Here is a 27,316-nt window from a genome sequence, read left to right as displayed (position 1 = left end):
CTGATTATAACAATATATATGCTTCAGCCACGCAGCTCATTCACTCACTTGTGATGGATGTTTCAGATGGCATATCATGGCAACATTATTTTGTTTACTCAAGGTTCAAATAACGGAACATCTAAACGAGTAATTGAATCAATGACATCAAAGGCACATACAGGCACACCAACTACTCTGAAATGATCCATGAAAATGTGCTTTACATAAGGTTTACATCAAATCCAACGTCGGGGTCTACCCAAACTGAACATATATTTGTGGTTATTATTCATGATTCCCTAGGATTTGTCCATTCTGCTTCGACTCTTTTTGTAAGAGAGAGTGCCTCGAAACAGGGAGCAAGGCAGTCAAACTCTAATGGCGAAACTGGAAGTGGCAACTAGGGAAAATTGAAGGAGAATGTCCTGATAGCTCTAGACCCAACAAAGTTTCAGCGCCTCAGGCCACCGTCAAAGAAGCATCATTGGCGACAGAATCACACACAACTGTTCGAGAACCAGCACGACGGATAGAAGGTAGCAATTTATACCGTCTTCCCTCCACGGGAACCGATAGTGCCTGCCAAGGAGAAGATATGCACCTCGGGATATCCTGAAAAAAAAGGGCAATAGAAATGTGGGTCACTACTTCACTGGAAACAAAGAAGATACAACAGCAAAGAAACAGCAACAGCACAGCAGGTTTGCACACTAACACTGGAACTAAAGCAATGTTGGCAACTAAAACAGCCTGAACTACAAAGAAAACGAATGCTAGTGAAAGGCAGGCCCAGTCTAAAATACGCAACACTTGATAAATGAACAAAGTTTCTAGTGATAAACCGGCAATCACTACTTGCTCTTCATATAAATAAAAGATGCAAAATACCAAGCACAGGCCGCAGCTGGAATGTTTGCAACAAAACTAAAGCAGCAAGCGAACTAACAACCAGTGCTGGATTGATAAACACAAACAAGAGTGAACCAAGCTAGCGAATCATTGTCCTAGATTGGTCTGGCTAGAAAAGAATTATCTAACAACAAAAGCAATACAAGAAGACACTGACCTTCACTGCTTTTCGGAACTGGGTAAACAGCCAGAAGGCATTGTCCCCATACCCCCACAGCCTGGGGGCATCGTGAGCCCAGATTTCGCACTCCCAATGCATTGGATGTTTGCAACATCCCCGGCGCCTTGCCCAAACATCTGGCCACTCATAGCACCATCATCGCCCATTGCTCTCATCTGCATCCCTGGATTGCAGTACATCTGATCGTTGCATCTGAAATCACACGAGTTAATAGTAACCTGGGCGCTGCCAAGAAACCCCCCCTGATCAACACCAGAAGAAACCAAATCGACGTTCTTGGCAGGCCGCTGGTAAGGGAAAGCGCCGATCTCCCCTTCGATCCTCCCCCTGACATCGACGAGCAGGCAGCGGAGCCTGGCGGCCTCGGCCTCGAGCGCGGCGTGGCTCTGGAGCTTCTTCAGCAGCTGCTTGTTGAGAGCCTTCAGCCGGACCACCTCTTCCTCCAGCAGCGCGGTGTGGGCCTTCTTCTTCTCCCGGTACTTCCTCACGGCCGCCCGGTTGCCAGACGGCCGCTTCTTGGAGGCGCCGTTGCCGGCCGGGGAGTCGTCGGAGGACGCCGAGACGATCTTGGTGTGGACGTGGACGCAGGTGTGGGTGTGCGAGCTGTCGTCGACGGGCGGGTTGCAGGTGTGGGTGTGGGTGCACGCGAGGTGCTCCGTGTCGTTGAGGATTCCGTCGAAGTAGCTGTCCATGGAGCATCCGCCGCCGGCAGCGTCCAGGTACGCCTCCGGGTTGGAGAAGTCGAGGTCCCCGTCATCCATTGCTGCAACCAAGAACCCATGCTGTACCTATCAGTGCTAGACAAAGGGGAATCCGCACCATGGAGATTTATTAAAACCGAAAGGGAATTCGCTGCCGGCCAAAAATTGGATCTTGGCGCGCCGCTCCGAGAATTCGTGGAGGTTGATTAGTAAATAACTGGATCGATGCCGAGAAGCTCACGCGTACATCAGGAGGAACCAGGGTTGCGGACGGACGGGGCAGGTGGACGGGGACTGCCGGGGATGGCGAGGGCGGCGACGCGAGGCGCCGGCGGCGAGGCTGAGCGGCGGCACGGTGGTGGTGGGTCAGATGTATTTTTGGCAGGACGAGATTCCCCGCAAAAAAAAAACAAAAACAAATAAACAGATTTTGAGGGGAAAAAAGGGGGCCGTGTCGATTTTGAGGATGGAGACTAGGAAAAATAATAAATGTTGTTAGAGACTTTTTAGCAACCTTTCAATCTTCTATGCCTCTGCATTTGGTCTCTTCTGGTTCACAAAAGATTTGTATCATTGACACCGTCTTCCAAATGCAGTTTCAGCGAACTGAGCACAGCTCGGATGGTTAGACTTTCTATGGTGAAATCAATCCATTAGAGTTTAAGTTTCAATTATATTAGTTTAGTGAAAGAAGACATTTTTCATCAACTACGGAACGTGTGTAGTGGTTTCGTCAATCTTAAGATGTGACGCACCCGGTTCAGTGTATCGAAGGATGTGCGTGCATGCGTTTGAGGGTATGCGCATATATGTGGGCATATATGATTGTAAGGTATTAGGAAAAGGAGAAACAAATGCAATTTTGACCGCTGTTTCTTGTTGTAATATATGTATGTGTGAACCGTAATTTTTCGATCGATGCTCTTTGAGAGATGTTTCTTTTCTTTTGATTTTCAAGCTTTACTTGAAAATAAACAACATCAGAGGTACACCCATCCAAGACATCATTTTCTTCTAAATTGAAGGAAGTGCACGACTAACACTAATAACACCGGTGGTTGTTTTTGCAGCATGACCCCGTAGCAAAAAATCCGTTAAACTTCCTCACACTTCATTTTGGCCTTGTTTGTAAGGAAACAAAATCTTTAGGGCGGTATGCACACAAATGGTCGGGTCTTAGTTGCAAGATTTTGTTAATTTGCGTGGATGGAAAAGGAGTTTTTTCTTTCTTTCTTTCTTGTTTGAAGGGAGTGATGGAAAATGAATTCATTCGTTGAAAAGAAGACCACAGTCACGCTGGGCCGACATATTAGAAGGGGGACTTACGACGATTGTGCGAGAGATAAGGTGCATCCTCTAGTTCTAGTTCTAGTTATCCATCGATAATTCCGAATGCCTTCCATGCCTATGCATATCCAATTCGAATCTCTAATATGCAGAGTCACAACAACTATTGAACAGAATGGTACTAGATAATTCTAAGACATCTTTGGCTTGGGAAACCTTTTCTCTTTTATAAGGGACTTGAATGCCACCCTCACGATCAATAAGTAGCTTGGACCTCGGGTAGGTCGGAGGTCACGTGAGCAAATGACGCATTCACTTATCCTTTCATTTTTGGAAAGGTATAATTTCATACTAACTTTTGATCTCTATATCATGACCACACTTCTAGGCAACACACAATTTTGTAGTACAAAGTTTATGGGAAAAAAACTCCAACGGCTCATTTTCGTCTCAGGGAGAAAAGACGAATAAAGTAAAAACTAAATCCAAATAATAAATTATTATGTGCCTGTTAGGCTTTTTGCTTACCAGCGGCAGGCGCCAGGTTGTGTCTACCGGTAACATTTGTCCAGATTAGCCATGAGACAAATGGTATCAGTCGCAGGCACAAACAATGCCCGTCACTGGTACTTGAGTTACCAATGACGGGCAAACAATATGTGCATGTCATTGGTATTTTGTTCCACAACTATTATGTCCAAAAATTAGCCAATCCTGCAAACCATGACACTGATGCTTGAGTTACCAATGACGGGCAAACAATATGTGTTGCTCCCCTTCCCCCCTCTCGGGCCAATCCCGCATCCACGTGAATCTTTGCAAAGCCCGTCTGCGGAGCTGCCATCCGGTCCTCCTATGTGGCGTTATCACATGTGCACCTTTTGTGTTAGCTGGCTTCGCATTGACATTACCACGTTCTACAGTGAACCGTTTCACAAACAGGTTGATGCATAAAGGACTTTGAAATACATGCCCGTGAATGGCTTTCCTCCTTGTCCACCATGTAGCCCAGAGAGTTACTTCAGTGTAACAAAAGCATCGTGTGGCATTGATTCAATCATTGCAAAGAGGCACTATTTTGTGCTGGGTTCAGTCGATGCAATTAAGTGCTCCATTAAAACCTCATTGACAAGAGCACATATGCTCCAAGACATCGAACACTCGAGCAAGGAATGCCTCCACGAATCTTCCATACGACATAATCCACACGGCTTCCTCGCCTATAGGGCGCCGGTGGTACGCGGGCCCAGTAAGACGTGTCACTTCATGCTAATGTCACTCAATATCTTTTTGCTTTTCTTTTTTTCACATTTTAAAATCATATATTTTAAAACCTTCAATTTACTTAAGAAATTAAAATACCTTGAATAGGATTTTTTTAAACATAGTATCCGTATTTTTCAGCATAGTTTTTATTAAAATGTTGATAATTGTCAAAATACATGTTCGTGCCAATCAAAAAATGTCCCCGCATTTCATAAAAATCTTTACAAATTTTTAAGAAGGATTATACAATGTAAACAAAAAGTTCGCGTAATTTCAACAAATGTTTTGTATAATTAAAAATAATATGTGACATTTCATAGAAATATTTTGGCATTAAACAATCATGAAATTTTTAAGTACGTAATATACAATGTAAAACAATGTTCTTGTTCGTAATAAAATACTTATTTATATTAAAAAATGCATGTGACACTTTAAATAAATAATCACGTGTTTCAAACAAATGTTTGTGTAATTTTACAAAAGGTCTATATAATGTATCTTTTGCATAGTTTAAAAATTGTTTATTGTCTTTCAAAATACGTGCAGCATGTATGTCAAAAATGTTGCCGCGTATTCAAAAAAGAGGTCAAAGCTTGTATGGTAAATAAAATGTATATACTGATTTTGATAAATGTTCAACATTTATATGAAAAAAGTACCACTTGTCCTCTCAAAATGTACATTGTGTACTGAGATTTGTTTTTACATCTTTACCTATTAATAAATAACCTATTGCTTCTGTGGTACGTCATGGAAATTGCTCCTGAAATTTGCATAAATTACCCACCATGCCACCGTTAAGTAATAGAAAACATTTCACAAAGCAAAAAATCTCGAATTGGGCCGGCCCATGTTAAAACCTCCTATATTACGCTCTGCAACTTGCGAGAATATCCAGCACAACATATGGGCCGGCCCATGCACAGGCCCATTTTTTTAGTTCCGTTTATTTATTTCTCTTCAGTTCCATTTAATTTTTCTATTTTAAATAATTTCGAACGTCAAATAACCTTTAAACTTTTAATAAACTTAAAATTTTAAATCAACATATTAAAAAAAGTAAAATGTTTGTGACTTCAAAAACTGCTCGCATATACAATAAAATGTTTGCAAGTTTGAAAAAATGTTTGTAAAATAAGAAAATTCCATGATTTCAAATCGAACTCCATGTATTAAAAATTATTAAAAGCATTTAACAAAATGCTTTCTAATTCAAAATATGTTAATGCATTTACAAAATGTCCTAAAATTTTAAAAATAGCTAATGCCTGTTTTGATAAATTTTGTTTATTTACATTTTTCCGTTCCATTTTTGTTTACTTCTAATTTAAATAATTTAGAATTACAAAAGCAGTTGCATATTAAAAAATAGGAATTTGGAATTAAAATGTTGATGAAAACATAAAATGTTTGTGGATTCAAAAAAGGCGCCGGAGTTTTATATTTTTTTTTGCAAATTCCAAAACAATGTCCGTGAATTTAATAAAGATATTACTGACTTATAAAAATGTTTGTTTATTCAGAAAAACTTCATGTGTTTCAAAAATGTTTGTGAATTTAAAGTAAAATCCTCCAATATCAAAAATTATGTTCATCTTTTCTAGAATTGGTCGCCAATTCAAAAGAAAATATTCAAACCTGTTTGAAATATAAAAAATATTCAAAAGAAAATATTTAAACCCGTGTGATTTTTGAAGAATTAACTGTTGGATGGATCGGATTATTATTGTATGTTTTCTAATATAAATTCTTGAAATTAAGAATAATTCTTTGAGTTACTAAGATTTTTGACAACCATGATATTTTTTTTAAATGTAAAGATTGCTTCAACTTTTTCTAAAATATTTTCTTGCATTGTGCAAAAAAATTCAAAATCAAGCGATGATGTGTGAACATAATGTGGTCATCATCGTTGAAGATTATATATTTTTTTCTTCTATTGCAACGCACGGGCCATTTTGCTAGTGTGATAAAAAAGAGGAAACCAATAAAACCGACAAAGAAACAGAAGGAAAAGAGAAAAAAGAACAAAAGAAAACCAAGAAAAAAACAAAGATAACCAAAGTGTAACAAAGAGAAGAAAGAAAAATCAAAAAAGCTAATGAGAAAACAGAGAAAACAGAAAGTAAAATGAAGAAAAAAAGAAAAACCCAAGATAACCGACAAAAAAAAAAACAAAAAGGGTTCCAAAGGAAAACAAACCCAAAGAAAAAGGGAGTACAGCAAACCTACAACATACAAAGAATGAACCGAGAAGCTTGTCTAGAGCTGCCTGGTCTTTGCAAAAAAAAGAAGGTTATCCTTCAGTCTACTTTCCTATACATTTTTTTTAGCTTTTGGAAAGTCTATGACAAGTCAAGCTTGTTTGTATTTTGCAATCCTTACCTTCAGAAGCAAATGCCCATTTTTTCCTACCTGAGGACGATTTTGGACAACAAGCAAAATAAGTATTTCAAAGGATGCAATGCTGAAACGAAATGTCGAAGTAAACAAAGGCCCAAAACCGGACACCGGATAGTGTCCTTGTTCCCAACGGAATGACAGAGTAAACGGGACACCGGATAGTGTCATTGTTCGGGGATAGGCCGTTGGCACAAGAGGTCATTCTGGTAGTGTGTAAACACGAGCTGAAAATATTTCGTCACCGGTATGCATATCTATAAGACACACAGATGCCAAAGGGGCATGGATGCAACAGTTAATTGATCATGAGGAGCCTACAAATTACAAGTGACACAAGTAGCTGAGAAAATTAATTACCCTGCAAGAGTGGTGCATCATAAGTGTAGTTGTAACAAATGATCAGACTGACTTTCCAGCTTACTTTTTCAATTTGTAGTGCTAAGGTCCTGTCTGAGACAACTTTTACAATATCTAATGTTGGGGTCCTGTTTGATACTATCAGCTTTGGACCTGAAAACAAATGAGCATGGCTGGAGTTACGGTGTGTGTGGAGGGGGCACAAAAATCTGGGACCTTAGCCTGACCGTGCATACCTGGATAATCCCAGATGGTGTAACAGCAAAGACAGAATCATAACATAGTATTCAACACCTAACCAGATGTAATGGATCCTTGAAGAAGAATGGGTTGCAGCAGAACATTTCATTGACAAGTTGACTACTAGCAGTCATTCCTCTTTTTTGTTTGCAACTTAACAAATAAAATGACCTCGATGCAAAAAAACCAAGCAAATGTTTTAGGTCATCCAGCTTCCCGTCATGATCATGAGTGTGCAATGTGCATTCCCACGATGTAGTAATACAATGCAGACCATGGTCACTCTGAAACTGAAATGTTAGAGTAGGAGTGAGATGAAAAATGAGACAAAAGCAAAAGAGGTGCATTTCGTAATTCCAGTAATCTACTTTTGATTCCTGATACCTTCTAAGCCTATACTCATCAAATTCAAACCCCTGTTATGCAGAGACGGCAAACAAGGTATGAAGACATGAGCTGATATTGGATACTTCTATAGCCGAACGAAATGACGAATAGGGTACTCATCTTTGCTTAGGCAAGCCTTTATCTTTATAAGAGAATTGGGCGGTAGGCAGTGATGTGAACTCACTAGTCCTCTAGAAGAACAATAACAATAGCTGCAAGTTCCTTTGTTATAGGTTTGGTCAGGTAGGTAAGCAACTAGCTTTAAATAAACATGCATTTAGTTTCCTTATCTTTTCCAAAAGGTGTAATTTCGGTTATCTTATTTTGACCTTTGCATCAAGATGTCGTAGCTATCAAACACACAATTTTATCGTACGAAGTTCATGGAAAACAAACCCCAACAGCTAATGCTCCTTCCTCAAAGAGAAAAATATGAACCAAGTTGTGTTCCTAGTAAATTATACCGTGCAATCCTAAGAGTGGCATGACATCAACTTCACTAACGGTATATTTTGTCAAGTAAAAAAATAAAGCAAATGGCGTATCATACTAGAGGATAACACACGCTTTGCCATGACGTTCTTCACTAATTGAATTGTCTTTTTTCTCCAACATATTATTGCGGTCGGTTACTTCGTTTTAGTTTTACCATCATTTACTTGTGGAGCAGGCTGCAAAGTAGTTCCCTATGAGGGGCACGGTCTCGCAGGCAAAAGGCAGGTCGGTGTCAACCTTTGCCCATGTTACGTTACGTGCATGGAAAGAGAAATCCCCCCTTCGCCGCTTCACAAAAAAGACAACCTATCATTCTCAACACACCGCTTCTTCTAAGATTACATGTAGTTAGCACACTATTCCTCGATACTAACAAGACGAAACCTTTAACGTCAATGGTACTTTGTATGAACCACATTAGGCACAATGAATATGCACGTCTACTTTTAAAGCAATGTATAAGGAACATCAAAATTGCCAGAAGAACTAAGAAGCCATGTGTATCTGTCCACATTAGGTTATTCATAAAAGAAAATAAGTAGTATCAGAGAAATCACTCCCTCAAATTCTATTTTTCTATGGGGAATCACTCCCTCCAACTCACAAAGAACGGTGCTATACACATTACACATTGATATAGTCTTCATAATGCAAACAAATTCAGTTGTAATAAATGTAACGAGGCTTGGTATTATTATGTTGTTGGATCAATTGTTACCTTAGTTATGATTTTGGTCGCATTTGTTGTTGCATTTAAATATTTTACATAGTTGTATATTATTTTTAATTTATGTTTTAAGATACTCTAGAGAGCTGTATGTTGTTCTATGAGGACTATATGTATCGACTTTATGTATTTATTTTTTCAGTAATAAGATTTGATGAAGAAATTTTATTAATTTGGTCGCTTTTCAGAGTTCATTTGTAGTGCTTTTCAATTCTAATGTCATTTAGCTCAACAAAATTATTAAATGCATGAACAATAGAAAATGAAGTCACAAAAGGGTTGAAAATTGACGATGCGGCTTTGGATGGTGCATATTTACCCCACAAATAGTCTGAAGTTAAACTATGTTTAAAAAATTAAATACTTTTGTAATAGATGAGTTTTCGTCCAAAACCCTGATAATTCGAAAGAGATTATCCAGTTTGTATACGAAGTGCATCCAGTTTGTGCCGTAACCTTCCCAAATTTTTAGCACAAGCTTTGTGGGTGAAATTATGATACTAAGCCAAGTTTCAACCCTTTCTGAGTTCATTTGTAGTCTTTTTAATTTCAGGGCCATTTAGCTAAAAAAATTCTTTAAATGCATGAAAAATAGAAAATGAAGTCAGAAAAGGGTTGAAAATTTATTACGTGGCTTTGAATGGTGTATACTAAACGCACAAAAAGTCTGGAGTTAAAGTTCTAAAAAATGAAATCCCTTTATAACAGACGAGTCTTCGTTTGGAACCTTAATACTTCGAAAGAGATTGTCGAGTTTGTACACGAAGTGCATCCAGTTTTTGCCGTGACCCTCTCAACTTTTAGCACAAGCTATGTGAATGAAATTATTATACCATGTCAAGTTTCAACCTTTCCATAGTTCATTTGAAATGCTTTTCAATTCCAGGATCATTTAGCTTAAAAAAATGATTAAATGCATGAAAAAATAGAAAATGAAGTCAGAAAATGGTTGGAAATTGATGATGTGGCTTTGAATGGTGCGTATTGACCTCACAAATAGTCTCGAGTTAAAATATGTTCAAAAAATGAAATCCCTTTGTAATAGATGAGTGTTCGTCCGAAACCATGATACTTCGAAAGAGATTGTCTAGTTTGTACACGAAGTGTATCCAATTTTTGCCGTAACCCCTCTTGAATTTTTGGCACAAGCTATGTGTGTTAAATTATGATACCATGCCAAGTTTCAACCTTTTCAGAGATGATTTGTACTAATTTCAATTTCAGGTCATTTAGCTCACAACAATCATTAAATGCATGAAAATAGAAAATGAAGTCAGGAAAAAGTTGAAAATTAATTACGTGGCTTTGAATGGTTCATATTGACCTCACAAATAGTCTGGAGTTAAAATAAGTTCAAGAAAACGAAATTTCTTTATAACAGATGAATTTTCGTCCGAAACCGTGATACTCCGAAAGAGATTGTCCAATTTGTACACAAAGTGCATCCAAATTTTGCCGTAACCCTTTCAACTTTTTAGAACAAGCTATGTGGATGAAATTATGATACGATGCCAAGTTTAAACATTTTCAGAGTTTATTTATAGTGTTTTTCAATTTCAGGGTCATTTAGCACAGAAAATGATTAAATGCATGAAAAATAGAAAATGAAGTGAGAAAAGGGTTGAAAATTGATGATGTGGCTTTGAATACTGTATATTGACCTCGCAAATAGTCTGGAGTTAAAATAAGTTTAAAAAATGAAATCTCTTTGTAATAGATGAGTTTTCGTCCGAAACTCCGATACTTCGAAGAGATTGTCCAGTTTGTACACGAAGTGCATCTAGTTTTTGCTGTAACACTCTCAACTTTTTATCACATTCTATGTGGGTGAAATTATGATACCATGCCAAGTTTCAACCTTTTCAGAATTCATTTGTAGTGCTTTTCAATTTCACAGTCATTTAGTTAAAAAAATATCATTAAATGAATGAAAATAGAAAATGAAGTTAGGAAAGGGTTGAAAATTGATTACGTGGCTTTGAATGGTGCATATTAACCTCATAAATAGTCTGGACTTAAATTATGTAAAAAATTGAGATCCCTTTATAATAGATGAGATTTCGTCCGAAACCGTGATATTTCGAAAGAAATTGTCGAGTTTGTACATGAAGTGCATCTAGTTTTTGCCGTAACCCTCTCAACTTTGTAGCACAAGCTATATGGGTGAAAATATGACACCATTTCGATTTTCAATGTTTTTAGAGTTTATTTGTAGTGATTTTTAATTTTAGGGTCATTTAGCTAAAAACAATTAAATGCATGAAAAATAAAAAATGAAGTCAGAAAAGGGTTGAAAATTGCTTATGTGGCTTTGAATGGTGCATACTGAACGCACAAAAAGTCTGGAGTTAAAATAAGTTCTAAAACATGAAATAACTTTGTAACAAATGAGTTTTCGTCCGAAACCTGATATTTCGAAAGAGATTGTCTAGTTTATACACGAAGTGCATCCAGTTTTTGCCGTAACCCTCTCAACTTTTTAGCACATGCTATGTGGGTGAAGATATGATACCATGCCAAGTTTCAATCTTTCGAGAGTTTATTTGTAGTGCCTTTTAATTTCAGTGTAACTTAGTTCAAAAAAATAATTAAATGAATGAAAAATAGAAAATGAAGCCAGAACATGGTTGAAAATTGATTACGTGGCTTTGAATGGTGCATACTGAACGCAAAAAAGTCTGTAGTTAAAATATGTTAAAAATAAAAGGTAAGTGAATGCATCACTTGCTTAAAGCTCGCGTGACCTTGGACCTACCCGAGGAAACAAGGTAATAAAGACGTAGTTGACGCTTTGCACATTTTTTAACTTGTAACTGCAAGGGTAAAAAAACGCAACCTTTCAGTTTATTCAAACAACAAAAAGTGCAAAGATAATTACAAGGGAGAAGGCCCCAAGAAAAAAGATTCAAAATCCTACACTACAAACAGACCTATCACAATTAAGGGGGTAAGTGAGACACCCATCTAATCAGATCATCCTTGAATTATGCTTTAATCCTATGTTTTCGTAAACTTTGTATTACAAAATTATGTGTTGCAGGTGCATCATCACGTTATAGAGGTCAGAAGGTTAATGAAATTATATGTTTGCAAAAATAAAAGGTAAGTGAATGCATCACTTGCTTAAAGCTCGTGTGACCTTGGACCTACCTGAGGTCCAAGCTATTTATTGATTGGGGGAGAGGGACACCCATGTCTCTTATAAAAGAGCAAGGCTTCCCCCCAAGCAAAGGATGTCTTGGAAGTATATATCTTGTACTATTCTATGAATTATTTGTTGTGACTCATATATATTAGAGATCTAATTAGATAAATATAGGCCTAGAAAGCATCATGAATTACCAATGGATAACTAGAATTACGACATGCACATTGTTCCTTCCAGATCCGTCGTACATCTCCGTCCTACTCTAATGCCTCGACGTGACTATGGCATGAATTATCGGATGGGCTCGCAGAATTATACAATCATGAACTTAACGACAAATTGAAGGAAGTGCCAGAATGTTCACCGAATTCCTTGCCATGAGATCATGCCGAGGACCGGACATTGATCAACCTACCGACCCGCTGCAACAAGACATCCCTCCAGGGAGGGAGGTTCTTCATGAAGAGAAAGGTCAAGAGAATCAGATCAGTTGCTGCTTCTATTGAAGGGCTTGTTCAAAAGATCAACCTAACTTTACCACAGAAGGAACAACCAGCAGAAGACTTGGAGCTTCACTTGGACACTGAAGGTGTCAACCAGATTTCCAGTGATATACTATATATACTGCACTTGCAACTCGTAGCTAAGCCAAAGACTAACGAGGCAGTCATTCCTCCTGCTCTAGCTATCCACTCCCATTCGATAGATGCCCCTCCCGTACGTGGTTTTTCTTTATTCAAATCCAAAGAGCAAGTACATCCCTCCTTCTCATGTTAATTAGTGTTGGGACAAACCCGGTTCGGCGACACAAACGTCGGATGAACCTCTCTCTTACACACACTCGACACATGAAGGTCGAAGAAGAAGAAAACACATTGGACACAAGAATTTTCGGCGACCTCTGCTATCCCAAAAGATCCCTCTCATCTTAAAGACTTGGCTAAAATTCGATTTCTCTCAGAGGCTACTATAGCATATAAATTGGATTTTATCGCGCTAATGGAGACTGCCGCGATAATTTTACATCACAGTTCCTGAATACCCTATCCGCAGGTACTCATCTTTGCTTAGGCAAGCCTTTATCTTTATAAGAGAATTGGGCGGTAGGCAATGATGTGAACTCACTAGTCCTCTGGAAGAACAATAACAATAGCTGCAAGTTACTTTGTTATAGGTTTGGTCAGGTAGGTAAGCAACTAGCTTTAAATAAACATGCCTTTAGTTTCCTTATCTTTTCCAAAAGGTGTAATTTCGGTTATCTTATTTTGACCTTTGCATCAAGATGTCGTAGCTATCAAACACACAATTTTATCGTACGAAGTTCATGGAAAACAAACCCCAACAGCTAATGCTCCTTCCTCAAAGAGAAAAAATGAACCAAGTTGTGTTCCTAGTAAATTATACCGTGCAATCCTAAGAGTGGCATGACATCAACTTCACTAACGGTATATTTTGTCAAGTAAAAAAATAAAGCAAATGGCGTATCATACTAGAGGATAACACACGCTTTGCCATGACGTTCTTCACTAATTGAATTGTCTTTTTTCTTCAACATATTATTGCGGTCGGTTACTTTGTTTTAGTTTTACCATCATTTACTTGTGGAGCAGGCTGCAAAGTAGTTCCCTATGAGGGGCACGGTCTCGCCGGCAAAAGGCAGGTCAGTGTCAACCTTTGCCCATGTTACGTTGCGTGCATGTAAAGAGAAAGCCCCCTCCCCCCCGCCCCACAAAAAAGACAACCTATCATTCTCAACACACCGCTTCTTCTAAGATTACCTGTAGTTAGCACACTATTCCTCGATACTAACAAGACGAAACCTTTAACGTCAATGGTACTTTGTATGAACCACATTAGGCACAATGAATATGCATGTCTACTTTTAAAGCATTGTATAAGGAAAATCAAAATTGCCAGAAGAACTAAGAAGCCATGTGTATCTGTCCACATTAGGTTTTTCATAAAAGAAAATAAGTAGTATCAGAGCAATCACTCCCTCAAATTCTATTTTTCTATGGGGAATCACTCCCTCCAACTCAGAAAGAATGGTGCTATACACATTACGCATTGATATAGTCTTCATAATGCAAACAAATTCAGTTGTAATAAATGTAACGAGGCTTGGTATCATTATGTTGTTGGAACAATTGTTACCTTAGTTATGATTTTGGTCGCATTTGTTGTTGCATTTAAATATTTTACATAGTTGTATATTATTTTTAATTTATGTTCTATGAGGACTATATGTATGGACTTTATGTATTTATTTTTTCAGTAATAACATTTGATGAAGAAGTTTTATTAATTTGGTCACTTTTCAGAGTTCATTTGTAGTGCTTTTCAATTCTAATGTCATTTAGCTCAACAAAATTATTAAATGCATGAACAATAGAAAATGAAGTCACGAAATGGTTGAAAATTGATGATGCGGCTTTGGATGATGCATATTTACCCCACAAATAGTCTGAAGTTAAACTATGTTCAAAAAATGAAATACTTTTTGTAACAGATGAGTTTTCGTCCAAAACCCTGATACTTCAAAAGAGATTATCCAATTTGTACACGAAGTGCATCCAGTTTTTGCCGTAACCTTCTCAACTTTTTAGCACAAGCTTTGTGGGGGAAATTATGATACCAAGCCAAGTTTCAACCCTTTATGAGTTCATTTGTAGTTCTTTTTAATTTCAGGGTCATTTAGCTAAAAAATATTTAAATGCATGAAAAATAGAAAATGAAGTCAGAAAAGTGTTGAAAATTTATTACGTGGCTTTGAATGGTGTATACTAAACGCACAAAAAGTCTGGAGTTAAAGTTCTAAAAAATGAAATCCCTTTATAACAGATGAGTCTTCGTGTGGATCCTTAATACTTCGAAAGAGATTGTCCAGTTTGTACACGAAGTGCATCCAGTTTTTGCCGTGACCCTCTCAACTTTTTTGAACAAGCTATGTGAATGAAATTATTATACCATGTCAAGTTTCAACCTTTTCAGAGTTAATTTGAAATGCTTTTCAATTCCAGGATCATTTAGCTTAAAAAATGATTAAATGCATGAAAAAAATATAAAATGAAGTCAGAAAAATGGTTGAAAATTGATGATGTGGTTTTGAATGGTGCATATTGACCTCACAAATAGTCTCGAGTTAAACTATGTTCGAAAAATGAAATCTCTTTGTAATATATGAGTGTTCGTCCGAAACCGTGATATTTCGAAAGAGATTGTCTTGTTTGTACACGAAGTGTATCCAGTGTTTGCCGTAACCCTCTTGAATTTTTAGCACAAGCTATGTGGGTTAAATTATGATACCATGCCAAGTTTCAACCTTTTCAGAGTTGATTTGTACTAATTTCAATTTCAGGTCATTTAGCTCAAAAAAATTCATTAAATGCATGAAAATAGAAAATGAAGTCAGGAAAAAGTTGAAAATTGATTACGTGGTTTTGAATGGTTCATATTGACCTCACAAATAGTCTGGAGTTAAAATAAGTTCAAAAAATTGAAATTTCTTTATAACAGATGAATTTTCGTCCGAAACCGTGATACTGCGAAAGAGATTGTCCAGTTTGTACACGAAGTGCATCCAAATTTTGCCGTAACCCTTTCAACTTTTTAGAACAAGCTATGTGGATGAAATTATGATACGATGCCAAGCTTAAACCTTTTCAGAGTTTATTTGTAGTGTTTTTCAATTTCAGGGTCATTTAGCACAGAAAATGATTAAATACATGAAAAATAGAAAATGAAGTCAGAAAAGGGTTGAAAATTGATGATGTGGCTTTGAATACTGCATATTGAGCTCGCAAATAGTCTGGAGTTAAAATAAGTTAAAAAATGAAACCCCTTTGTAATAGATGAGTTTTCGTCCGAAACTCCGATACTTTGAAAGAGATTGTCCAGTTTGTACACGAAGTGCATCCAATTTTTGCCGTAACCCACTCAACTTTTTAGCACATGCTATGTGGGTGAAGATATGATACCATGCCAAGTTTCAATCTTTCCAGAGTTTATTTGTAGTGCTTTTTAATTTCAGGGTCACTTAGTTCAAAAAAATCATTAAATGCATGAAAAATAGAAAATGAAGTTAGAACATGGTTGAAAATTGATTACGTGGCTTTGAATGGTGCATACTGAACGCAAAAAAAGTCTGTAGTTAAAATATGTTAAAAATAATAGGAAAAGGAATTTTCATAAAGTATTTTTTGTTAAAAACTTTAATATATTTTTTTAAATGCCACCTACTAATGCAACAACTGCGTGCATACAACTAGAAACTCATTTATACATGGCCAGGATGCAGGCCCGCGTAGAATGTAGGCCCAACAGGGTAGATATGAAATTTAGGCATTTACTCCTTGTGTTAGAGAGAAGCTCGGGACGATAGCCGCACCGGGGCTTATAAACCGTTGCAAGTGGCCTTCGCTCGGCGAGATGGGACTAAACTTCCACCCCGCCTCAGCACCAACCCTTTAGTCCCGGTTGGTGCCACCAGCCGGGACTAAAGATGTCTTTTTGTCCCGGTTGGAGCCACCAACCGGGACTAAAGGTGAAATTTTGCCAGAGCAAATGGCGGGAGACCAAGCCTTTAGTCCCTGTTGGAGCCATGAACTGAGACTAAAGGGGCAATTTTTCAGTCGAAAGGGCAGGATCCCAACCCTTTGGTCCCGGTTGGAGCCACAAACCGGGACTAAAGGGTTGGGATATATAACGTCCGTGGCCCTCTCTCACCATTGTTCCTCTCCACTCCAACGCCGAACCCACACGACGCCGCCAGGCTGCCGGATCGCCGCCGTCTCCGCTCCCCCGAACCCCGACGCCGCCGTCGCTGGCTCCTCTCGTCTCCGACCCCGATGTCATCGTCTCGTCTCATCAATCATTGGAAATCATATAGAAAATGGTTTACTAGAGGTGGATTTGAATAATTGTGCACTTTAAAACAAGGCCTGATTAATCAACTCATCTCGCCGACAAAATCAATGGAAACAAACAGAGCATGCAAGCGGGATAACAACATGTGTGGATGCAGAGAAGCGAGGTGTAAGGGGAGCCTATCACCCAGTAGGGCATGTCGCACCCCTCCCCCCGCCACACTCCCCTCTTGTCCCTAGCCCCTGCCGCCGCCCTTTTTTCCATATAGATTGCATATACAACCAGAAATCAAAATATATCTCGTTGCTTCTGATGGCTAGATCAATTACCCTTTGCAGCAATGCGCACGTCGAGAAAAGCAAGCTAGCAGCTTAATTGATGAACAATGCCTCCACGTTCACCGTACGCGTACGTGAGTATAGTGGCGGTGCTTGACAATTTTTTACTGAAAAATTAGACCTAACACTAACATATATATGCATTCATGAGTACACACTAGCTTAGCTGGCGTCGACCAATCGATTTGATGGTCTTCCGGCGAAGCGACCGGGGAAACTGGATGATGTATTGCCGCAGGCTCGTCTTCAGTAAACTTTGTATTGCCTTTGATCTGGTGATTACACGGGGCTATATGTGAGTATATATAGCAGCTAGGATTGCCTACTCGGTTTGAAGTTCTAATCCCACTACTAGTATTGATGCTGATCTATGTCCGACTAGAACGCAACATCAGGGGCGGAATTAGCATGAGGTTACGAATAGGGGTAAATTGGCTTGAGTGGTGTACTTTAAAGGTTTTTTATACTTTGTAAGAAGATATTACAAAGACTATTGTCACTACACCTAGGGCTATAGCCCTATTTGCCCTAGGCTTGTTTCCGCCACTGCACAACACCACACGTGCACTAGTGGAAAACGGGCCTTTGGCCGGGACCCTTTAGTCCCGGCCTGCCTCTGGGCCGGGACTAAAGGCCCGGCCACGTCGTCCCAATTCTGAATGCCTCCCTCGAGGTTTTAGTCCCGGCCCGTAAGGAGCCTTTAGTCCCGGTTCGTGTCTCAAACCGGGACTAAAGGGCTACGCGGTGGGCAGTGGTGGTGGCAACCGTCCGTATCCCCCTTTAGTCCCGGTTGGTGTCTCAACCCGGGACTAAAGGCCTAACACGTGGCCTGCCATAGTGGTGGCAACTGTTGGTATACCTCTTTAGTCCCGGTAGGTGGCTCAACCCGGGACTAAAGGCCCAAACGGTTTGCATCCCGCGTCGTTTCGGGCGATGAAAAGTACGAACCGAAGCAGAGTCGCCATTTCTCTGTTTCTTCTTCTCTCTCGCTCCCGCTCTCTGTTCTTCTCCTCTCTTCTTCCCTTTTCTTCTTCCACCATGCCAACTCGCTTTGAAGAGGTGCTCGCACATGGCACGACCATGATCGATGTCGTGTACACAAACGAGAGCAGGGAGATGCCGTTTTTTCTTGAACAGTTGAAGGAACGATGGCTTGACGCCGCAATGGATCATGAGAAGTTCTTGGGGCTTGATCTAGAGTACACGGCCGATCAACGCGGTGTTGCCGTCATCTAACTATGCTTCGCACACCATGTCTTGATCTTCCAATGGGCGAGGTAAGTTTTGAGGCTTTCTTTGATCCAAGATAATGACATTGTAAGTTTATTTGTTTCAATCATAGTTGGTTCCCTTCAAATAGTTGTAGTGAAGCAATTTTGATTAGTTGAAGGGGAACACAATCTAATTGGAATAGTGTTCCATAATCTGAAAAATCGTATTAGAATCAACTAGTGTTTAATATGTTCCATTGGAATCATAGTTGGTTCCCTTCAAATAGTTGTAGTGAAACAATTTTGATTAGTTGAAGGGGAACACAATCTGATTGGAATAGTGTTCCATAATCTAAAAAATCGTATTAGAATGAACTAGTGTTTAATATGTTCCATTGGAATCATAGTTGGTTCGCTTCAAATAGTTGTAGTGAAACAATTTTGATTAGTTGAAGGGAACACAATCTGATTGGAATAGTATTCCACAATCTGAAAAATCTGATTGGTTCAATATGTTCCATTGAAATCATAGTTGTAGTGATACAATTTTATGCGGTGTTCTTTGATCCAAGGCTATGAAAATTGCATATAGCTAGTGATCTCTCTAGGTTCCATTGGATAGCAATATGATATGTCATAGTCATGAAAATTGCATATAGCTAGTGATCTCTCTAGCATCCATTGGATAGCTATAGTGATCTCTCTAGGTTCCATTGCATATGTTCTATTTGAATCCTAAAGATAATTTTCTCTTTAGTTGTAGTGAAACATGTTTCCTTATTGCAGCAGTATGTAACATTTGTTCCATTTTAATTTGTTTCTGTTGCAGTAGTGACAAGCATTGTCCAGAACTCATGGACTTCCTTCGCAACGGCATCACTTTTGCTACCGTTGACATAAGGAACGACAAGCTGAAGATGAGGTACAACTTCGGTATTGAGATACCAACTGGTTGCCTCATTGATCTCCAAACGGTATTCAGGCTTCAACATGTCAGGACTTCGATGGCTCATATGGCAGTTGCCTTGATCGACGAGGAATATGGTGATATGAAGACTAGTTTCCCAAAGTCTCAGCACAAACTTTGGGAGAAGGCCCCACTTGATCGTATCAACATTGAGTATGCAGCAAAAGATGCATACGTTTCATACGAGTTGTACCGCAAGATTCGAGTCATCAACTATGGCCAACGTCACCTCGAGGAAGGTGGACATTCTGATTCAGACGATTCAGACGAGTAGTGTTCTCAATGTCGAACACTTGTATATATATCTATGGTAGCTATTATTATGTACTGTTTGGACTAGTATCATGTACTGCTTGGACCAATTTGTATATGTCTAGTTTCTGTTTGTGCCATTATAGTTTCCAAATTCGAATGGTTTAGCCCTTTCTAACTTCATTTGCTACTTTTGAATGGTTTAGCCCTTTCTAACTTCATGGTATCATGCATTTCGACCACATATATATATACAAAAAGTCTTCAGTTCAAATAAGTTCAAAAAATGAAATCCCTTTTGTAACAGATCTGTTTTTGATTAAAACAGTCATTTAAAAATGAAAGACCATTAGTCCCACGTGGTGTGCAGCGGAACCACGTGGCGTGCAGCGGAACCACGTGGCGTGCCGCGGAACCACTTTTGTTGTGGGGGTCGCTTTTCCTTCTTCTCCTTGTGCTAGATATTTGTTATGCATTAGGGAAAGAAGGAATAGCGACCATCATCGACGGTCAAAAAATCAGGTGAGGGAGTGTCCACCATACATGAGAGAAGAAGAATGTCGACTGTTGCTGTGGGGGTCGTTTCTCCTTCTTCTCCTTGTGAAACACTGATACTTCGAGAGAGATTGTCCGTTTTGTAGACGAAGTGCATCCAGTTTTTGTCGTAGCCCTCTCAACTTTTTAACACATGCTATGTGGGTGAAATGATGATAGCATGCCAAATTCTCAAATATGCAAAAAGAATTTTTAATAAACATAGTTTTTAATTGAAAATAACAAAATAGATAATAGTTTGGATAGTCAAAACAATTACTTTTGAAAATAGAAAATAGTTTTGCATTATTTATTCAATTTCAAACACTTTTCATTATCATAGTTTTGTCAAATTCTCAAATATGCAAAAAGAAGTTTTAATAAACATAGTTTTTAATTGAAAATAACAAAATAGATAATAGTTTGGATAGTCAAAATTATTAATTATGAAAATATAAAATAGTTTTACATTATTTATTCAATTTCAAACACTTTTCATTATCATAGTTTTGCCAAATTCTCAAATATGCAAAAAGAATTTTTAATAAACATAGTTTTTAATTGAAAATAACAAAATATATAATAGTTTGGATAGTCAAAATAATTACTTTTGAAAATAGAAAATAGTTTTGCATTATTTATTCAATTTCAAACACTTTTCATTATCATAGTTTTGTCAAATTCTCAAATATGCAAAAATAATTTTTAATAAACATAGTTTTTAATTGAAAATAACAAAACAAATAATAGTTTGGATAGTCAAAATTTTTAAATATGAAAATAGAAAATAGTTTTGCATTATTTATTCAATTTCAAACACTTTTCATTATCATAGTTTTGTCAAATTCTCAAATATCCAAAAAGAATTTTTAATAAACATAGTTTTTAATTTAAAATAACAAAATACATAATAGTTTGGATAGTCAAAATAATTACTTTTGAAAATAGAAAATAGTTTTGCATTATTTATTCAATTTCAAACACTTTTCATTATCATAGTTTTGTCAAATTCTCAAATATGCAATTTTTTTTAATAAACATAGTTTTTAATTGAAAATAACAAAATAGATAATAGTTTGGATAGTCAAAATTATTCATTATGAAAATAGAAAATAGTTTTGCATTATTTATTCAATTTCAAACACTTTTCATTATCATAGTTTTGCCAAATTCTCAAATATGCAAAAAGAATTTTTAATAAACATAGTTTTTAATTGAAAATAACAAAATAGATAATAGTTTGGATAGTCAAAATTATTAATTATGAAAATAGAAAATAGTTTTGCATTATTTATTCAATTTCAAACACTTTTCATTATCATAGTTTTGCCAAATTCTCAAATATGCAAAAAGAATTTTTAATAAACATAGTTTTTAATTGAAAATAACAAAATAGATAATAGTTTGGATAGTCAAAATTATTAATTATGAAAATAGAAAAAAAATTGAAACTATATGAGAATTTATATAGAAAATTCAATCTAAATTCAAAGTGAGTTCACTTTGAATTCAGGTTGAATTTTCTCCATAATTTCGAATATAGTTTTAATTTTCAGTGAGTTTAGGCCCGTAAGCCTGCTTTAGAGAGGAGCTCGATGGAGAAGCTGCGACGGGGCTTATAAACAAGTGTTAGTCCCCCTCGCTGGGCGAGGTGGGACTAAACTTATCGTGCAGCTCAGGAGGGGCTTTAGTCCCGGGTGGAGCCACGCCCTCGGACTAAAGACCCCCTTTAGTCCCGGTTGGAGCGCCGCGCCGGGACTAAAGGCCCCTGCTTTCCCGCCTTCTGGTCTGCCGAAAAAGGGCCTTTAGTCCCGGGTCGTGGCTCCACCCGGGACTAAAGGGGGGGTCTTTAGTCCCGGATCGAGCCATGCACCTGGACTAAAGATCCACCTATATAAGCGGGAGTTAGAAAATTCCAACCCAAATCGCCCATTTCTCTTCTTCTTCCTCTCGTTCTCCTGCCCGGCGCGGCACAGCGACGAACTCAACGACGCCGTCAGGCTGCCCACCGTCCTGCTCGCCGCCGCATGCCGTCCTCCTCGCCGTCGCCGTCGTCCTCCTTGCCGCCGCCGTCCTCCTCGCCGCGTGCCGCCCTCCTCGCCACGCTCCGCCGTCCTCCTCGCCACGCGCCGTCGACACCTCCGGCCGGTAAGCCCCCCGCCCCCTCCTCCCCAACACTCCGGCCAGTAGAAGAAAAGAAGAAAAAGGAGAAGAAAAGAAGAAAAAGGAGAAGAAAAGAAAAATATTTAGAATATTTAGGTTTGTGCTAGATTATTAGGGTTAGTAATATTTAGAATTAGGAAAAAGGAAAATAAGAAGAGGAGGAGAAGAAAAGAAGAAAAAGGAGAATAAGAAGAGGAGGAGAGGAGAAGAAGAGGAAAAATAGAAGAAGAGGAGAAGTAGAAGAAGAGAATAAGAAGAGGAGGAGAAGAAAAGAAGAAAAAGGGAAGGAGAAGAAAAGAAGAAAAAGGAGAAGAAAAGAAGAAAAATGAGAAGAAAAGAAGAAAAAGGAGAAGAAAAGAAGAAAAAGGAGAAGAAAGGAAGAAAAAGGAGAAGAAAGGAAGAAAAAGGAGAAGAAAGGAAGAAAAAGGAGAAGAAAAGAAGAAAAAGGAGAAGAAAAGAAGAAAAAGAAAAATATTTTTTTGTCATTTAATTCCTATTGTTATTAGGTTTGTGCTAGATTATTAGGGTTAGTAATATTTAGAATTAGGTTAGGGTTACAAGAAGAAGAAATATGAACAAAAATAAGAAAATAAGATTAGGAAAAATGAAAATAAGAAGAGGAGGAGAATAAAAGAAGAAAAAGGAGAATAAGAAGAGGAGGAGAGGAGAATACGAGGAAAAATAGAAGAAGAGGAGAAATAGAAGAAGAGAAAAAATTAGAAGAGGAGGAGAGGAGAAGTAGAAGAAGAGAAGAGGAGAAGTACTACAAGAAGAGGAGAAGTAGAAGTAGAAGAAGAAGTAGAAGAAGAGGAAAAATTAGTTTAGGGTTACAAGAAGAAGAAATATTTTTTTGTCATTTAATTTTGCTATTGTATAGTGTATATGCTTAAGTGTTAATAGTGTTTCTTAGATTATTCCTTAATTTTGCTATTGTATATGCTTAAGTGTTAATAGTTTTATTTTGCTATTGTATATGCTTAAGTGTTAATAGTTTATTTTTAGCAAGAAAATTAATAGAACTAGTTTATTTTTTTAGTTCATTTTACGATGCCTATCCCGCATCCTCGTCGTCGACTCGGCGGAGGACACCTGCTTGATCAGAGGGGCCCTATCCGGGACTGGGCTCCGCCCGGCTGGTCTTGGGAGGTGCTACCTTCCGGGGGGCGTAGGTTGGTGAGGAGCCAGCCCGTCGTTGACCCGATCCTTGATTGGTGGCGGTCGCGTGGGCGAGTGAGGGTGCCGAGGCTTCCGGACACCACGGAGGTGGTACGTCACCGTGTCAGCGAGAAGGATGAGCACGTCCGTCGCTACATGGTTGCGTTGGAGGGCAGGTTCGAGCATACCTGGCAGGTTCTTCGGGGATCTCACTAGAGCTATGATCCTGTGATGGTTCCTTCTCTTTGGGTGTCCACCGCCCGCGCCGATACCCGTCGGGCGCTACGGTTCTAGATATATCAGTGATGCTATATGTATGATAGTATTCGAGGAGTATTAGTGATAATATTCGACGATGTACGGACAAAAGAGATGATGTATTTGCTTATAATTGAATGCATGCTAATTTGAATACTACTTTATTTTACGATTTGGTTTTGCTTATTGAATGCTCAAATTGGAAAAGTACTCCTACTTTGAATACTATGCAGAAATCTAGGAGTCCCGGGTGGAGCCACGACCCGGGACTAAAGTTGTTTTGGAACGGAGTTCCTGATAGAATAATTCTTTTTTGGTACAAAGGTTAAGAGAATCCGTTTTTTGCAAAACTATGGATCCACATATCAGGAACCTCGAAGAGGAAGAACTTCTCGAAGATATAATCAAAGACGGCCCCGACATTGAACCAGCTGAATCTCCGTCATCATATCTAAACCCCGACGTTGGAATGGAGGTCCAGCGACACGAAGATGAAGCCGATGGGGCAGGAGATAGGTCCAATGACGGAGAAGGTGATAGCTCCACTGATGGAGAAGCCGGTGGAGAAGCCGGTGAAGAAATAATAAAGTCCGGCGAGGTATACATATGAAGTTCGACAATCACTTGTAATATGTGAAAAATATTGGAGATAGCTCTATATTGTATACATATACATTCATTTGATGAATGTTTCTCCCTCTTAGGCCTCCACATCGAGCAAAACTACGAAACGAGGCCCGACTAGAAAGTTGGATGCACGGACGCATTACACCTTTGAGGTGATATTGCCTACGGGCGAACTCAAGCTTCCTAAGAATGCTGCTGACACATTCAAGAAGCAATGCGGAGTTCTCGTTAGGGATCACGTCCCGATCAGCGTTCGGGAGTGGAACAAGCGCAAAGGGGCAGCCGATACTGACTATGTCGCCGAAAGGTACAAAGATAATCTTTGGAATGATCTCATGTCACATTTCAACCTGCCAGAATGTGAGAATGAAGACGCCGCAGACAAACTGAGGGCCAAAGTCAAGCAGTGGACTCTAAAGAAGATGGCCGAACTGTTCCGTAGCTGGAAGAAAAAGCTATGGGAAAACTATCTGAAGACAAAGAACGTGCCAGTATTCGAGGGGTATCTAGCGAAGCAGGCGAATCACTGGAAGGCATTTCAAGAGTACAAGGAGTCAGAAGATGCCCAGGCATTATCAGAAAAGAACAAGATAAATGCCGACAAGAAGAAATATCACCACAAGCTGGGGCCAGGGGGCTATGAGACTGCCATCCCAAAGTGGGATAAGAAAGAGCAAGATCTGCTAGATAAAGGCATCGTACCTGAACCACTCCATGATGAGTGGGAATTGAGAGCAAGAAATTGGTTCCTTGCGCATGGTGGGTCGTACGACGAAAAAACAGGGGACCTCATCTGAAGTGACGGTCTTATGATACCCAAGGAGAATTGGAAAAGGATAGTGAAAGAAATTAAGGAGGGAAAAAGAAAGTTCACTGCAGATAGAGAGAAAGATTTGCTCACACTGGTCCTCGGCAATCACGAACATGGAGGACGAACGCGAGGCTTCGGTCCTTCTTACCCGTGGTGGCTTGGGTTTGCCAGAGACCAAGACACTTACAGAAGCCGAGAGAGAGCAAAGAAGCGGCAGCAGGATGAGGAGAATGACAAGTTCAACCAGTTGCTTGCCAGGATTAACGAGCAACAGAAGCAGATTGATGAGCTTAGAGGAGTAGCGCGCCAGGAAGATCCTGCACTTGATATTACCGGCGCCCCATCTAAGCGGAAAAGCAGCGTGGCTGAATCTGAGGCCCCGCCCGACGATGGACGAAGAATGATAGAGGGCGGTCCCGGCTACCCCGTGGATGGAATCAAGGAGTCAACATCATGTGAACTCCATCAGAAATTCAAGAACATATCCATGAAGGTGGCCGTCGGACAAGCTTTACCTTCTGGCCCTGATGCACGCTGGCATGGCCGTGAGATTCGAGCTGGCTTTGCTAAAGTCGGGGTGGATGAAATCATGGCGGGGTTTCATGATATGGAGCTCGACGTAGCTGGACCTGAAGATGAGAGGACACTTGGAGAAGTACTGGGTGGAGTCATCCTATGGGACAAGAACTACATCAAGCTTCCAGGCTCGGCCCCAAGGACAACACCGCCTCCGAGTCGTCGCAGGTCAACTATACCTCCATTACCTCCAAGCCCTCCACATGACGTCGGCCAGCACAACACGAGTCCATCTCGATCACCGCCGCCGGACTTGGGTCGTCCATCTTCGTCGCCGCCCGCACAGGATACTAAGCGGAAGCGTGCCACCAAGAACGCTCCGTCGACGATTCCTAAGCGACGGAGCCCCCCAAAGCGCAAACGGTCGCCCCTCCCAAAGGTACCTCATGCTAATCTTCCTATCAGACCTTATGATCGTACCCCCGAGAAAAACGCCAGGATAGCAAAGGAACATCATGATGCGCAGATTAAAAAGAAGAAACCCGAGCCCCGCCCGGAATACACCGAGAAGCAAATAGCATGGGAAAAAGACTTCATGACCCTTCCATCACAGTATGACTTACACCATAAGCCTGATGACTATACACGCACATTGCAGAAGGAAGTGAAAAAGAGCAGATCACGTGCAAGTGCAAGTGGGAGCAAATCAAGTTCAACTACAAGCAAGAAAAAATCAGACGTTCCTCAGCTTGGACAACAGGCCAAACAGTAGATCCCACCCCTCAAGGTGTTAACCGAGAATGTTCCCCCTCCGGTGCAGGGCAAGCTTTTGAAATAGCAAAGGAGTGGGCGGCTGAATGTGGTGTCTCGGTTGAAGATTTGCTGGCTTCCCAAGACGACAGGATACCCAAGGCTGTGGTAGCCCCTAAGCCACAGTTTGTCATGGGAGAGCCTTTGGTCAGCAAAGATGATCTCCCAACAAATATGCGTTACTTGCATCAATGGTACTTAAGTGAATCAAAGAATGGGAGAACGATGATCGTGCTGAGTGTCCCACGGCAGTACTACGGCCGCCCCGAAGAAATCCATATCGACTTTGATGAACTCTTCCAGATGTACAATGGCGACGCCCTCGACAAATCGCTTATGAGTTGCTATTGTCTGTAAGTTTTTCAATTTGCTGTCTACATATAACTTGTTTAGTTATTTCAATTCATTGTCTATATATAACTTGTACTCTATTATGCAGAATGAAGATTCTGGATTGTAAAAGTAAGAAAATCCTAAATATTGGGTTTATTGACCCAGATAAAATACATATAGCGACGCTAACTGATAAACCCAAGGAGACGGAGGAAAACCTTCTAAGGTTTCTGTGACCACATACTTCAGGTGAGGGTCTTTACTCTGTTGTGTCCATTCACTTATAAGTGTAATTGATAAGTTACTGACACACACACACACACACACACACACACACACACACACACACACACACACACACACACACACACACACACACACACATATAT

General features: G+C 39.4%; 1 protein-coding gene and 1 long non-coding RNA gene across 2 annotated transcripts; both read right to left on the bottom strand.

The window, feature by feature from the left end:
- Window positions 1-158: 158 nt before the first annotated feature.
- Window positions 159-2,177, bottom strand: LOC123399931 (basic leucine zipper 23-like). The gene is made up of 3 exons (XM_045094321.1): window positions 2,021-2,177; window positions 1,049-1,835; window positions 159-594 (listed from the first exon to the last, which is right to left on the bottom strand). Exon 2 carries the CDS (start codon window positions 1,831-1,833, stop codon window positions 1,051-1,053), a length of 783 nt encoding a protein of 260 aa, XP_044950256.1. The 5' UTR covers window positions 1,834-1,835; window positions 2,021-2,177; the 3' UTR covers window positions 159-594; window positions 1,049-1,050.
- On the bottom strand, window positions 159-27,316 carry LOC123399932. Its single transcript, XR_006610455.1, has 2 exons — window positions 27,283-27,316; window positions 159-488 (listed from the first exon to the last, which is right to left on the bottom strand). It is a non-coding gene; the product is annotated as an uncharacterized LOC123399932 (long non-coding RNA).

Source organism: Hordeum vulgare, chromosome 5H (assembly GCF_904849725.1).
Source record: "Hordeum vulgare subsp. vulgare chromosome 5H, MorexV3_pseudomolecules_assembly, whole genome shotgun sequence".
In the NCBI taxonomy this organism is placed as follows: Eukaryota; Viridiplantae; Streptophyta; class Magnoliopsida; order Poales; family Poaceae; genus Hordeum; species Hordeum vulgare.
The sequence above is the reverse complement of the archived record's forward strand: the minus strand, read 5'-3'. Positions and strand labels throughout refer to the sequence as shown.

Bases quoted from the DNA above. Each gene is read 5' to 3' on its own strand.
- LOC123399931 (XM_045094321.1), bottom strand. From the start codon at position 1,833: ATGGATGACGGGGACCTCGACTTCTCCAACCCGGAGGCGTACCTGGAC.